The sequence below is a fragment of the Somniosus microcephalus genome, chromosome 8 (assembly GCF_052327205.1).
Source record: "Somniosus microcephalus isolate GS21.2 chromosome 8, FLI_Smic_1.0, whole genome shotgun sequence".
Taxonomy (NCBI): Eukaryota; Metazoa; Chordata; class Chondrichthyes; order Squaliformes; family Somniosidae; genus Somniosus; species Somniosus microcephalus.
This window is the reverse complement of record NC_140994.1, coordinates 170,378,729-170,392,259: the sequence shown is the minus strand read 5'-3', so window position 1 is coordinate 170,392,259 and position 13,531 is coordinate 170,378,729. Positions and strand designations below refer to the sequence as shown.

General features: G+C 44.0%; 1 protein-coding gene across 6 annotated transcripts in view; it reads right to left on the bottom strand.

Annotated features, from left to right (window-relative positions):
• The window catches only part of ablim3 (actin binding LIM protein family, member 3), a 497,979-nt gene that overhangs the window by 278,682 nt on the left and 205,766 nt on the right, over positions 1–13,531 (bottom strand). For all 6 annotated transcript variants that reach the window (XM_085995354.1, XM_085995352.1, XM_085995349.1 and 3 more), the window contains exon 3: positions 1,978–2,161. In XM_085995354.1, the coding sequence (XP_085851480.1) occupies positions 1,978–2,161 (184 nt within the window). The remainder of the gene's footprint in view (positions 1–1,977; positions 2,162–13,531) is intronic.

Below are 13,531 nucleotides of genomic sequence, written 5' to 3'. Positions count from 1 at the left end.
GTCGCATGGCTGATGATTAAATGCTATTCAAGCAATAATTTTTATCCACATACAATATCTCTAATCAATGGCACAAATTTTGCACTCAGAATCCATTGCCTCACTCAATGCTATGTGACCGTTGGTCTGACCGAGCTAAATCTGTTCCAGTGGAAACAGGTGCAGCTGTTGTTGCTGCTTGTTGTGTCCGACACAGGCGGACAGCTGCAACAGGGACAGCAACCTACTCGATTCACCACAATGAATCTCCGCAGAGCTTTGTGTCATAACCATGTCTGGTAGACATCCTTCCAGCTAGCTAGTTAATCCGTAGGTGCCACCATCATATTACATTGCATAAAGTTCCCTATAAAAGTTATTGTTGCTGAGCCAATAACTTGTGTACTGTATTTTAAGAAGATCCTTAATCTTCTTTGTTTTCATAACGTTCTGACCAAACATAGATTCTTGATTTGCATCAGTGCTGCCCTCTCATATTTCTGACACTCCCAAGGCCTGGCCCTTCGACAATTTTTCCAATGCGCTAATGAAATTATGTACTCCTAAATGCCAACTGTAATAAGTATGATTTTGTGAGAGTTAATGGAAAAAGTAGCTTTTAATCATGACACAACTACAAATAGTAATCTTTTCACACTTCCAGTAGGAGAATGAGGAAGGAACTCTCATGGGCCAATTTGCTATATCCTAATCCTTACTGTTCTTGTGTTTAAAGCCAAAACTCAAACACAACAAAAGGGCACAGCAAACAACAGGTGGTTGACCTCCCAAACTTGAAGCTTCTGATGCTATGTAAGGAATGGAGGATTTGTTTGGGAGGGATTGTTTGGAAGTGATTGGAGTTGTAAAAATAGGAGTGGACAACAGAATTAGTTGTAAAGTATCATACTAATTGGATGTTCAATGATTTGCACAAATGTTACGTGAATTTTTACACGTAAGTGTATACCTATGCACGTAACTAGTGACAACGCAGTATCCAAATGGATAAATGTCCTATGCACTCGCTGTACCAGTGCACCACCAGCTGCACCCACAGAACACAAAACAATTGATGAAGATGAGGAAGCAAAGGGTGAGGCACCAAGTGCAAGAGAGGAAGAAACAGCAGTGGTGGTGTTTGATGAGGCGCCAAGAAGTACTGGGCATAGACTTAGTATGCTGTGTGCCCACCAATGAGTTATATACGGACATAACCGTAAGAGCCCACTTTCAAGCAGAGACTGTTAGAGCAGGAGAACTTTATTGATGAGTCACTTGCCTCTTTGCAAACAACATTGGATGGTGAACTGGGTAGTCTGGATGAGTCCACTGCCTCTCTCTTAAGGCATCCCTGGCGGCTGCCTGAATTGAATGCTGGTCTGATTAAAAAATGTAAATAGGGGTCTAGCGCTTGAATTAGGACCCTTGGGAAATTGGTGCCTGGGAGCATTCTTAAGCAGGCCCAGAAAAATAGTGTGCAAATGCTCAGGAAGCAGGCTGAAGCAATGGTATTTAATGGGGTCCCCATCTCCATTAAGGCAAGTCTCTGGCTAGTTATTTATGGCTGCTTTGGCTGAGTTTGGAAAGTCTTTGATACTAAATAGCTATTGGCGAGCTGACTTTTGGCTGCAGGAGTACTGGAAAAGATGGAAATGTGCCTCAACATGACAGGGGAGCAGTGTGTGCGGAGACTGTACTTTAGCAGGCAGGCAGTCACTGACCTATATCACCTGTTGCAGCATGAATTGGAGGAAAACACTAGGGCACACACAGCACTGTCAGTGGCCCTCAACTTCTATGCCACAGGCTCATTCCAGGCTACAACAGGTGATAAAGCAACATCAGTCAGCTTGCAGTCCATATGGTCATCAACCAGGTGACAAAATGCCCTCTTTGCAAGGAGACAGCAGTACATCAACTTCCCCATAGAGACACAAGCCTCTCCCATGGAGCCAATGCCACTGTCATGGGACTGCATCTCTACACTTCAATTACCTGCAGACAGTGCAGACAAAGCACTTTGGATGGAATGTCCTTCCCAGAGCTGAGATCACCTCTCCCCCGATGAAGTCTCCACAACTGTCACAACGAGTTCCATACATTCGTTGATAATCCAATGTGCAAATGTATTCTCCATTTTTGTAGAAGAAGTTTGCTTGTGCCAAGTCGGAGCCACAAACTGTAAAACAGAGACATAATTATACATAAAATGACGCACTGCAGATTACGGCCCGGACTTTGCACTTAGCAGCGAAGGGACATCAAAAAAAGTTGCCCACAAAGATTTAGCGGGCTCTAGAGCATCAGTTTCCTCTATTCTGTCATTACTTTGAATCTGGTGGCATCTATAGGGGATCTGTGGTGTCCAACAACAGTGAAGTCATCAGACAGGCTGATCAGCCAATCAAATTGAAGAATTCTCACAGACAGCAAAGGAAGAAGTAAAAAGCGCAGATTATCATTCACTTTTTAATAATTGTACTAAAAGCAAAATAAAGATTGGGACATACACATGTGATTACGGTAGAAGCTGAAATATCACAAACATTATTATTTTTTATTATTTTAAAAATCATGGAATTTTGAGGGAATGAGACTCCACACTTGTAAAATTCGCTTTTCAGGGCCAGAGAGGTTGTTCAGCAGTAATTATGACTTAGTACGCCGTTAAAAACTCAGTTACACCTCATTCAACAATGCTTAACATTTTCAATTTTTTTTCAGCAAGAATATTGCTTAAAAGATTGAGGATCATGTCAATTCCCTGATTCTGTATTGATTGCATCTGCAAAGACTGCAGCAGTGCACCCAGTGGAGGAGCAGGGTATCACTGACAGCAACTTCCGGATTTCCACGTTTAACTGCGCATGTGTGGATGCCAGAAGTTGCTGTTAGTTTTACAGTAATGATGGTGAGCGCTGACAGTTTTGCCATCATTATAACCGCAAATTCCGGGCCAGTGTGCAACTTAAATAATAGGGAATGATGGTCAACTGAAAAATAAACTGAGCGATATCAGGAAATGAGCAACCAACCCACAGGCAGGGTCAGCAGAAACCGACATTGCACAGTAACCACACAAACAGGAAATCCCCACAGAATTCACTGGATTATTGGTTGAAAGCATCTTTTATGATAACATTTCTTGTGTCTGTCATCTATGTTAAACTAATTGTTACTGAGTCAATATCTACATCACCTGTCAATTTTCTTCTTCCTCATTGGGTAAGTGTTTAAGTCTCTGCCTCTTTCTTCTTTCTAATTAGTTATTTTCTTCTTTCACTTTACTTTTGCTATTCACCAATCATATGCAAAACATTTCTGCCCAATTTTCAATTTTGTCCCCAGTCATATTCAACCATTTTGTTTTACCCGATCACATTACAGCAAAAAAACACTCCTCCATGCAGACACCATGACATGTTGCACCAAGGTTGAGAGGATAATAGTCCTGGCCTAAATATGAATTCTCAGCTGAGTGGATTATCATATGTGTCTAAAAATAAAATAGCAAAAAGGCTGTCTCACAAACCTGCATCTCCATTTACCTGCTGATGTAGAGGCCCTGAATAATCCAGAAACCTTGGACTTGTTTTTAGAAACCCGCATCTGTTTCCTTTCCTGTATTTGACTGTATTCGACTCCTGGGTCCGCCTGTGCTCCCCTTCTGGGTTCTGCTATGCCCTGCTTTTGGAGTTATATTTTTTCTGCTTTAATTTTATTTTGTTTGTAAATGGAGCTGTCTCCGTATCATCCAGCTTCCACACTCCATGCTTCAACCCAGCACCTGGCTTTACCCTAACTCTTAGCACTGGTGTCGACTTGTACACTTAAAATGTGTTTGTGATCCAATCCTGCTGTCAGACAGAATATGACTTGTTCCTGTTCTCTGGCAGAATCTGACCCAACTCAACTTAAACTGACCTCCATACAAAAAGAGTATAAGATGAGGGTTAAAATTTTAGATATCACTGACTGGTGAGAGAGTTATGACTTTTAACAGCACAAGCTACTGTCAGCAAGACCAGCTGATGCTGGAACAGCTGATCTGTTGGAATCTTGTCTGACGGCAGGGCCAGGTGAGTGAGGTGAGTCCACTTCTTACAGGAAACTCTCGTTTAAATGGCATCTAAATATCTGGAATTCCCTATTAACCGGCAAAATTCTCGCTCCGAAAACAACACCTCAATAACCGGCGATGTTGCCGAGTCCGAGTCTCTCACGGTGGCCGAGTTAGTCAGTGGGGGTAGTTCTCCAAACTGCCACTACTCGGCTTCTTGGCGCTGTCGGAAGTCGGAACACCTCAAAACCCCTGTAACAGGAGTCTGACTCTCCCGCGCTGCCGGTAGTCTCTTCTGATCCATCATTTTACAGGGGTACTGTGTGTCTCCCACACTGCTGGTAGCCATTGCATTGCATTATGGAAATCCCAAAAGTTGGTCCAAGCAAAAGGAAGAGAGTGGTGTTAACTTTAAAACCGAAAATCGATATATGCCAACGACTAGAAAGGGGAGAGAAGCATATCAACATTATGAATGAATTCAAAATCGGTTTGTCAACAATCTACGACATCAAATCGCAGAAGGATAAGCTGCTCAAGTTTTATTCAAGCTCGGAGACATCTAAGGGTGTAGAGAAATGGCGTACGCTTCGTAAGCCTAAGCTTGAAGAGCTGGATACCGTGCTTTATGAGTGGTTTTCTCTTAAGCGTGCAGAGGGTGTTCCACTTTCCGGACCCATGCTAATTGAGAAAGCGAAGGATTTCTACGTAAAGACGGAGCTCACTGACAAGTGTGCTTTCTCCAAGGGATGGCTAACGTGCTTCAAGTTACGGCACGGGATACGACGACTCGATATTTCCGGGGAGAAGAAATCAGCTGAGCACGCCGCCGCAGAAGAATACTGCAATTATTTCAATCGGACTGTGCAGCAACATGATTTGTCACCAGTACAGCTATACAGTGCCGATGAAACTGGCTTATTTTGGAGGTTTTTGCCAGAATCAACACTTGCTGGGGTTAGTGAGGCTAATGCTTCAGGTTACAAGAAAAATAAAGATCGTGTACCCGTGCTAACATGTGCGAACGCTGCTGGATCACACCGGGTTAAACTTCTTGTCATTGGGAAGTATAAAAATCCCCGTGCATTTAAAAATGTGAGGCACTTACCTGTTGAGTACAAAGCTCAAAGAAATGCTTGGATGGATAAGGAAATCTTTTCGAATTGGTTCCATCATATTTTTGTTCCATCTGTGAGGGAACATTTCCGTAGAATAGGGAAACCTGAAGATAGCAAATGCACTTTATTGCTTGATAATTGTAAGGCCCATCCGCATGAATCCGAGTTGGTTTCAGGAAACATTTTCACCATTTATTTGCCACCAAATGTAACTTCTCTCATACAACCCATGGACCAGGGCGTTATCCAAAATCTCAAATGTCATTACAAGAAAGACTTCCTACGTAAACTGATAAGCCAAGATGACAATATTCACAGATTTCAGAAGGAATACAATCTTAAAGATGCCATCTTTAATGCTGCATGTTCCTGGAACTTGGTGAAAGGTCACACTTTGAGACAAGCCTGGCGCAAATTGTGGCCTTCTGTAATGTTTGCTGAAGGTTCTTCTTCAGAGGAGGAATTTCATGGGTTCAATGTTCGTCCCAAGAGGAGTACAGTAATGGAAATGGCTGGCATGGTGAAAAATGTAGGCCCAGCAAACCCTCTACGTCGCCTCAGTGAACGTGATATTGAGCAGTGGGTTGATGCAGATAGAGAAATTGCTGTTGTGCATATGCTAAATGATGATGAAATAATTGAGAATGTTTTGAATCCAAAGAACGAAAAGGAAAGTGAGATGGAAAGTGAAGAGGATGAGATTTCTGAAGAGAAGAAGATTTCTTGGGCTAAAGCTGCAGAAGGATTTGCTTTATTCCTCAAATTTGCTGAAAGGCATCCTTGCTATTCTGCCAAAGAAGTTATGCACCCCCATATTCTGCATTCCACCTTTCTACAAAAAAGGCACGAGTCCACTAAGCAAGCAGACATCCGGGACATGTTTAGGAAAGCGTCCAAAAGAGTTGAATCAGTGGAAGTGCGCTGACAAGGGTGGTGCTGTTGTTGTTTGGCAAACTGACCTCTACCTAGCGGAAGCTGAACGCCAACTCTCCGACACCTCCTCCTACCTCCACCTAGACCATGACCCCACTACCGAACATCAAACTACCGTTTCCAAGACTGTCACTGACCTCATCTCCTCTGGAGATCTTCCCCCCGCGGCCACCATCCTCATAGTTCCCCAACCCCGCACAGCCCGCTTCTACCTCCTTCCCAAGATCCACAAACAGGACTGCCCTGGTAGACCCATCGTTTCAGCCTGTTCTTGCCCCACGGAACTTATCTCTTCCTATCTCAACTCTATCTTTTCTCCCCTTGTCCAGTCTCTTCCCACCTACATCCGCAACTCTTCGGATGCCCTCCGCCACTTCAACAGTTTCTAGTTTCCTGGCCCCAACTGCTTCCTTTTCACGATGGACGTACAATCCCTCTACACCTCCATCCCCCACCAGGATGGCCTGAGGGCGCTCCACTTCTTCCTTGAACAGAGGCCTGACCAGTCCCCATCCTCCACCTGGCTGAACTTGTTCTCACATTGAACAACTTCTCCTTTAACTCCACTCATTTCCTCCAAATCAAAGGTGTTGCTATGGGTACCCGCATGGGTCCTAGCTATGCCTGACTTTTCGTGGGATATGTGGAACACTCTTTGTTCCAGTCCTACTCAGGTCCCCTCCCTCATCTCTTTTTCCGATACATTGATGGCTGTATCGGTGCCGTTTCCTGCTCTCGCCCCGAACTAGACAATTTCATTCACTTTGCCTCCAATTTCCACCCTTCCCTCACCTTCACATGGTCCATCGCTGACTCTTCCCTTCCCTTCCTTGACTTCTCCGTCTCCATCTCTGGGGATAGGTTATCGACCAATATTCACGACAAGCCCACTTACTCCCACAGCTACCTGGACTACACTTCCTCCCACCCCGCCTCCTGTAAGGACTCTATTCCATTCTCCCAGTTTCTCTGTCTCCGCCGTATCTGCTCCGACGATGCCACCTTCCACACCAGTGCTTCCAACATGTCTTCCTTTTTCCTCAACCGAGGATTCTCCTCTACCGTGGTTGACACGGCCCTCGACTGTGTCCGTTCTATCTCCCGCACTTCTGCCCTCACCCCTGCCCCTCCCTCCCGGAACCACGATAGGGTTCCCCTTGTCCTCACCTTTCACCCCACCAGCCTCCACATTCAACGGATCATCCTCCGCCATTTCCGCTACCTCCAAAGTGATCCCACTGCCAAACGCATCTTCCCCTCCCCTCCCCTTTCAGCATTCCGTAGGGACCGCTCCCTCCAAGACACCCTAGTCCACTCCTCTATCACCCCAACAGCCCTTCCCCTTTGCCTGGCACCTTCCCGTGCAAGCGCAGGAGATGTAGCACCTGCCCTTATACCACCCCCTTCCCACTGTCCAGGGCCCCAAACACCCCTTCCAGGTGAAACAGCGATTTACTTGTACTTCTCGCAATCTAGTATACTGTATTCGCTGCTCACGATGCGGTCTCCTCTACATTGGGAAGACCAAACGCAGATTGGGTGACCGCTTTGTGGAACACCTCCGTTCAGTCCATAAGGGTGACCCCGAGCTTCCGGTCGCCTGTCATTTTAATTCACCGCTCCATTCCCACTCGGACCTCACTGTCCTTGGCCTCTTGCATTGTTCCATGGAAGCTGAACGTAAACTCGAGGAACAGCACCTCATCTTCCAATTAGGCACTTTGCAGCCTTCCGGACTCAATATCGAGTTCAACAATTTCAGATCATAACCTCGGTCCCTATTACATTTTTACTTAAAAAATTTTTCCACCCCTTTTTTTGGGTTTTCCCTCCCCCACCCTTTCCTTTTTTTCTCTCTCCTACTTGGCAGCTGTCTCTCATCCTGCCAGTACACTTCACACCTAATCTGAGCTGTCTTTTACATAGAAACATAGAAACATAGAAGATAGGAGCAGGAGTAGGCCATTCGGCCCTTCGAGCCTGCTCCGCCATTCAACAAGATCATGGCTGATCATCCAAACCCTAGCACCCGGTCCCTACACCAACAGCCATCCCACCCAAGCCCTATCCCCGTAACCCCACGTATTTAATCCCCCCTAACACTAAGGGCCAATTTTTTTATCATGGCCAATCAACCTAACCCGCACATCTTTGGACTGTGGGAGGAAACCGGAGAACCCGGAGGAAACCCATGCAAACACGGGGAGAATGTGCAAACTCCACACAGACAGTCACCCGAGGCCGGATTTAAACCCGGGTCCCTGGCGCTGTGAGGCAACAGTGCTAACCACTATGCCACCGTTTTGTCTCCACTTGTCCTATTACCATCTCGTCTGGTTTTAAATACCTCTTAATGTCTCTTTACTTCTTTTGTTCTATCGTAGCCCTGCCTTCGATCTATTTCATTTCCTTTCCAGTTTTGAAAAAGGGTTCACCCGAAACGTCGACTCTAATTTCTCTCCACGGATGTTGCCTGGCCTGCTGAGTTTTTCCAGCATTTTCTGTTGTTATTTCGGATTTTCAGCCTCTGCAGTATTTTGCTATCATACGAAATGCCTGAAGATTCTGTTGAAGTGCATGATCCTGATGACACAGCTGGCATGGATATTCCTGATGAACCAGCTGACTTGGAATAAGTGTACAGTCAACTACAGTACTTTATACTGTACTGTACAGTCATTCATAAGTTTTGTTTTACTGTTAAGTAATTAAAGAGTTATGGATTACCCTCAACTGGCAGTACTGTACTTAATCAAGCATCTTCCACCATCCATTTAACACAACATTCTGTAGGTGGGTACCCAATTACTGTGTACTGCACATTTCTTGATTTTTTTATTTTTCTTTGTTAAAAATAGCCTCAGTAGATAACCCTCTCCGTCATCCGGAATTTTTGATCAACCGGCAACACACCAGTCCCATCGGTGCCGGATACCAAAGAGTTTCCTGTGTATTGAAAAGCTGGGGAAAAATCACTACCAACTACTAGTAATGAGGGATCTGTATGTAAGGGGGAATTGTGTGTAAACTTAGCCAGTCAGTGATGTCCAGAATGCTACCCACCATCTTCTTTCTTTACAGATTTCTTCAATAGAAGTTGTCTTTTACATGGCTTGCCTTATATGTGACGATATATGGTATACTAGAAGCAGTGAAAATTACAATAGAATTCAGAAGAGCAGCAATGCCAGAAAACCATATATGGTAAATATATATGTATAGTAGACAGATTTCAATCTTTTGAATAAAACAATGAATTTGCAGTGTTTCTCAAATCATTTATTTTCAGTGTTGGAATAAATTTCTATTTGCATTCCCAAAATTCAAGACTGATCTAAGTATAATATGCTGTTCGTCTTTTCAATAAAGATAATTTAAAGAAAAAAACACTTAAATCAATTCTGTACAATGATGAGTTATTAGCTATATAATTTAATGTTACAAGAAATGTGTGTGCAACAATTAAAATGACTAAAGTAGGGCATTAAGTGACTGCAAAGGTATTTGAGCATGAGCATCTCACCTTGGATTGACAACATACGGAAAGGGAGATTACATCCAGATTAACCATCAGTTCCTTTTCTATGTAGATTTTGGCTGTCTTGCCCTCTTGAGCCCCAATGCTTGCCAGCAGCCATCTCCACATGTAAATCAAACTGTACTTCCAACAAAATATCCCTGACAGCAAGTACACACAATTCATTGGCAATTGTGTTTTCTGTTTAGTTAATAAATGAATCAATTACTTTACTTTTTATGACAACAGGATACTCAAGTGCAACACCCCATGATCACCGAACCCCTTCACGATCACTGACCCCCCACGATCATCAACCCCCCCACCCCACTCCATCTCTGCCCCCGATCTCTCTCCGACCCCACGCGATCACCCCCGACCTTACAAATCACGCTGTACCCAGCCACCCCTTGCTATCTCTACCCGAGGAGCAGGAAACCTACCTGCTCCTGGGGTACGGCCTCTTCTGCAGCATCCCCGCCCAACAGGGAGCCAAGCCTGTCAATCAGGCTGGCTTCCGGGCAGGGATCCTGTTCAAAAACAAACCACATACGTTGTGGAGTAACTCCACAGTGTTCAAGAAAAGACGAATAGAACTCTTCCCCCCCAACTGAAAATCCCACCCCGGTAAATATCGGGGGCCTCCTGTCCCACGGTTCTTACTAAAATCAGCTGTTGGAATGTTGGTCCAAGCTGTCTGTACTAAAAACCGGATCAAAAAATTTCAGCTTCAGCTTCAGACATGGAGGCACAATACGAGCAACTAGAATGTTTACATTGAGCATAATGTTTCATGGATAATTCTTTGTCTTGTTATCTCGCACCATCCCTTTCTCTGAACGTCCTTGCTCATGCTCGGAAAACAAGATTCAATGTCCATAAAATGCAAAAACAACAGCTTAATATCGTAAGACATTCCAAGATGTTTCACAGTTGCAAATCAGTCCCAAGGAGGCAGAAGAGAGGGGGTAGGGATGGTGGCTGAAGGTGGGAAGTAATTTTTAAGGAGGAGAGAAATGTAGCAAGACAAAGCAGTTTATGGTGGCAATTCCAGAATGTGGGGCAAGGTAGCTGAAGGCTCTGCTGGTACAGTAATTTACTGGCACAGTAAAAGCACACAGTGAAGCATCAATATTAATGGAATTATTAGTATCATTACTTAGTCTTGGAAGTTACACAATAACCTCTTCACAATCTGAAGGAAATATATTTCAGAAAAAAATCCTTCAGTATATGAAGAATCACCACTGTTGCCCCACATGTAAGATGAAGTATTACATAAGTTATCTTTTCTACGCCCAATATATTACAAAGCAATTTGATAAGAGAAAGATACTGAAGGCAGGACTTAGGAAAGTGCATTCCTGGCACCAAAACTCACATTCTGGACCAGCTTTTAATCATTTTCATTCCTTGTAGCTATCACTTAAAGCTCTAAATATAATGGATGGGGAGTTAGCAAACTACAATCTCTGAGATCTAGTGAATGAAATCCAAAACAATTCTTCCCAGGGAGAATAAGGCACAATCAAAATAATAACTACATGCAAAAGGTTACCTCACTCATCACCGGCTCTCTAACACTGCTCCTGACTCTGGGAGGTTGTTTTACTGATCACAGTATTGCATCAACAATGCAATCAATTAACTATATCCCTTTTGATCTCTTGCAGCAAGAAATAAAGTGAGTAGATTCTAAAAATCAGCAGACAGAGGCCAACAAAAGTTCTTTTTCCTGAGTTGTCTTAGCTTGTTTTCATAGGAAACAAGCCAAAGTGTCTTGAATATGTTTAGTTTCTATTTGGTTATTAATTAAAAACACTTCTGCAGAATTGGGTATGTGCTGTGATACACTGACAGGTTCTTTAATATAAAATGATGAACCTGTAAATATCTATAAAAAATCCAGTCTAAATATATTCTGTCAGGAGGTAGGGAAGAATAGACATAGTTGGATATATATGTCAGTGAGGGATCCAGCTCCTCTGGTTTGGAGTGTCAGTTTAGGAACATGGATAGAGGTCAAAGCTGCTGTTGGATATTAAAAAGGTGATTGCTGTAGTCTTCAACTTTCAAAGACAGCTTGGTTAAAGTGAATTTCCTGAAGTAATCTTCCGATGTTCTGCGAATAGCAAAGGCACCATAGCCTTCAAAGGCAGCAGACAAAATGAGCATGATTCAGCACCTAGTGGCTAAAGGCACAATGTACTCAGATGTTGGAACTGCATTACTAAATAACAACATTTTAAGGTGCCAATAATTTTCAATGGGCCAGGTAATTGAACTTATTTCTAGTGCATCGAATGTTGCTATGCCTACCAACCCTCACTGGAAATGCCATCACTTAGATCGCATGCCAGTTGAAGCAGAATAAGTCATTGTGAATGCCAGCTTTGCATTTAATTTCTCATTTAGTGTTTCGTACTCTCTTCTCAGAGAATAATTTCATGTTGCAAGAATCTAAGGTCCAAAGCTGTGCACACTGTACGTTCTGTTCTTTTTATACACAGGTAAATACATCAGGAACAGTTAAGCCCTAAAGATCCTTACTTATAAATGTCTTTCCACCTTGAATCAGGTATCCGCCGCTGCCACAGAACCGAAACGGCTCTTATCAAAGTCACAAATGATATCCTATGTGACTGTGACCATAGTAAACTATCCCTCCTCATCCTTTTTGATCTGTCTGCAGCCTTTGACGTGGTTGACCCACCATCCTCTTCCAACGTCTCTCCTCCGGCATCCAGCTGGGTGTGACTGCACTTACCTGGTTCCATTCTCATCTATCCAGTCGTAGCCAGAGGCTTCTCTTCCTGCTCCCGCATCCTTACCTCTGGTGTCCCCCAAGAATTTAACCTTGGCCCCCTCCTATTTCTCATCTACATGCTGCTACTCGGCGACATCATCCGAAAATACGTCAGTTTCCACATGTACGCTGACGACACCCAACTCTACCTCATCATCACGTTTCTCGGCCCCTCCAGTGTCTGTAAATTGTCAGAATGCTTGTCTGACATCCAGTACTGGATGAGTAGAAATTTCCTCCAACTAAATATTGGGAAGACCGAAGCCATTTTCTTCAGTTCCCGCCACAAACTCTGTGCCCTAGCCATCAACTCTATCCTTCTCCCTGGCAACAGTCTGAGGCTGAATCAGACTGTTCGCAACCTTGGTGTCATATGTAACCCCCAGATAAGCTTCCGATCACATATCTCCGCCATTACTAAGACTGCCCATTCCCACATCTGTAACATCGCCCGACTCTGCCCCGCCTCAGTTCAACTGCTGCTGAGACCCTCATCTATGCGTTTGTTACCCCTAGACCTGACTATTCCCATGCACTCCAGGCCAGCCTCCCATCTTCTACCCTTCATAAATTCAAGCTCATCCAAAACCCTGCTGCCCATGTCCTAACTCACACCAACTCCCATTTACCCATCACCCTTGTGCTCGCTGACCTATATTGGCTCCCAGTTAAGAAACGCCTCAATTTTAAAATTCTCATCCTTGTTTTCAAATCCCTCCACGGCCTCACCTCTCCCTATCTTTGTAATCTTCTCCAGCCCTACAACCTTCCGAGATATCTGCGCTCCTCCAATTCTGGCCTCTTGCACATCCCTGATATTACTCACTCCAGCATTGGTGGCCGTGCCTTCAGCTGCTGAGGCCCTAAGCTCTAGAATTCCCTCCTTAAACCTCTCCGCCTATCTACCTCTCTTTCCTCCTTTAAGATGCTCCTTAAAATCTACCTTCATCTGCTCTAATATCTCCTTGGCTTATTGTTTTATAACGCTCCTGTGAAGCTCCTTGGGACAATTTACTATGCTAAAGGCGCTATATAAATGAAAGTTGTTGTTGCGATCAACTTTCAGGGATATTTTCAGCAGGATATTTTTCCTTTTTAAGCCAGATATTGCTGCA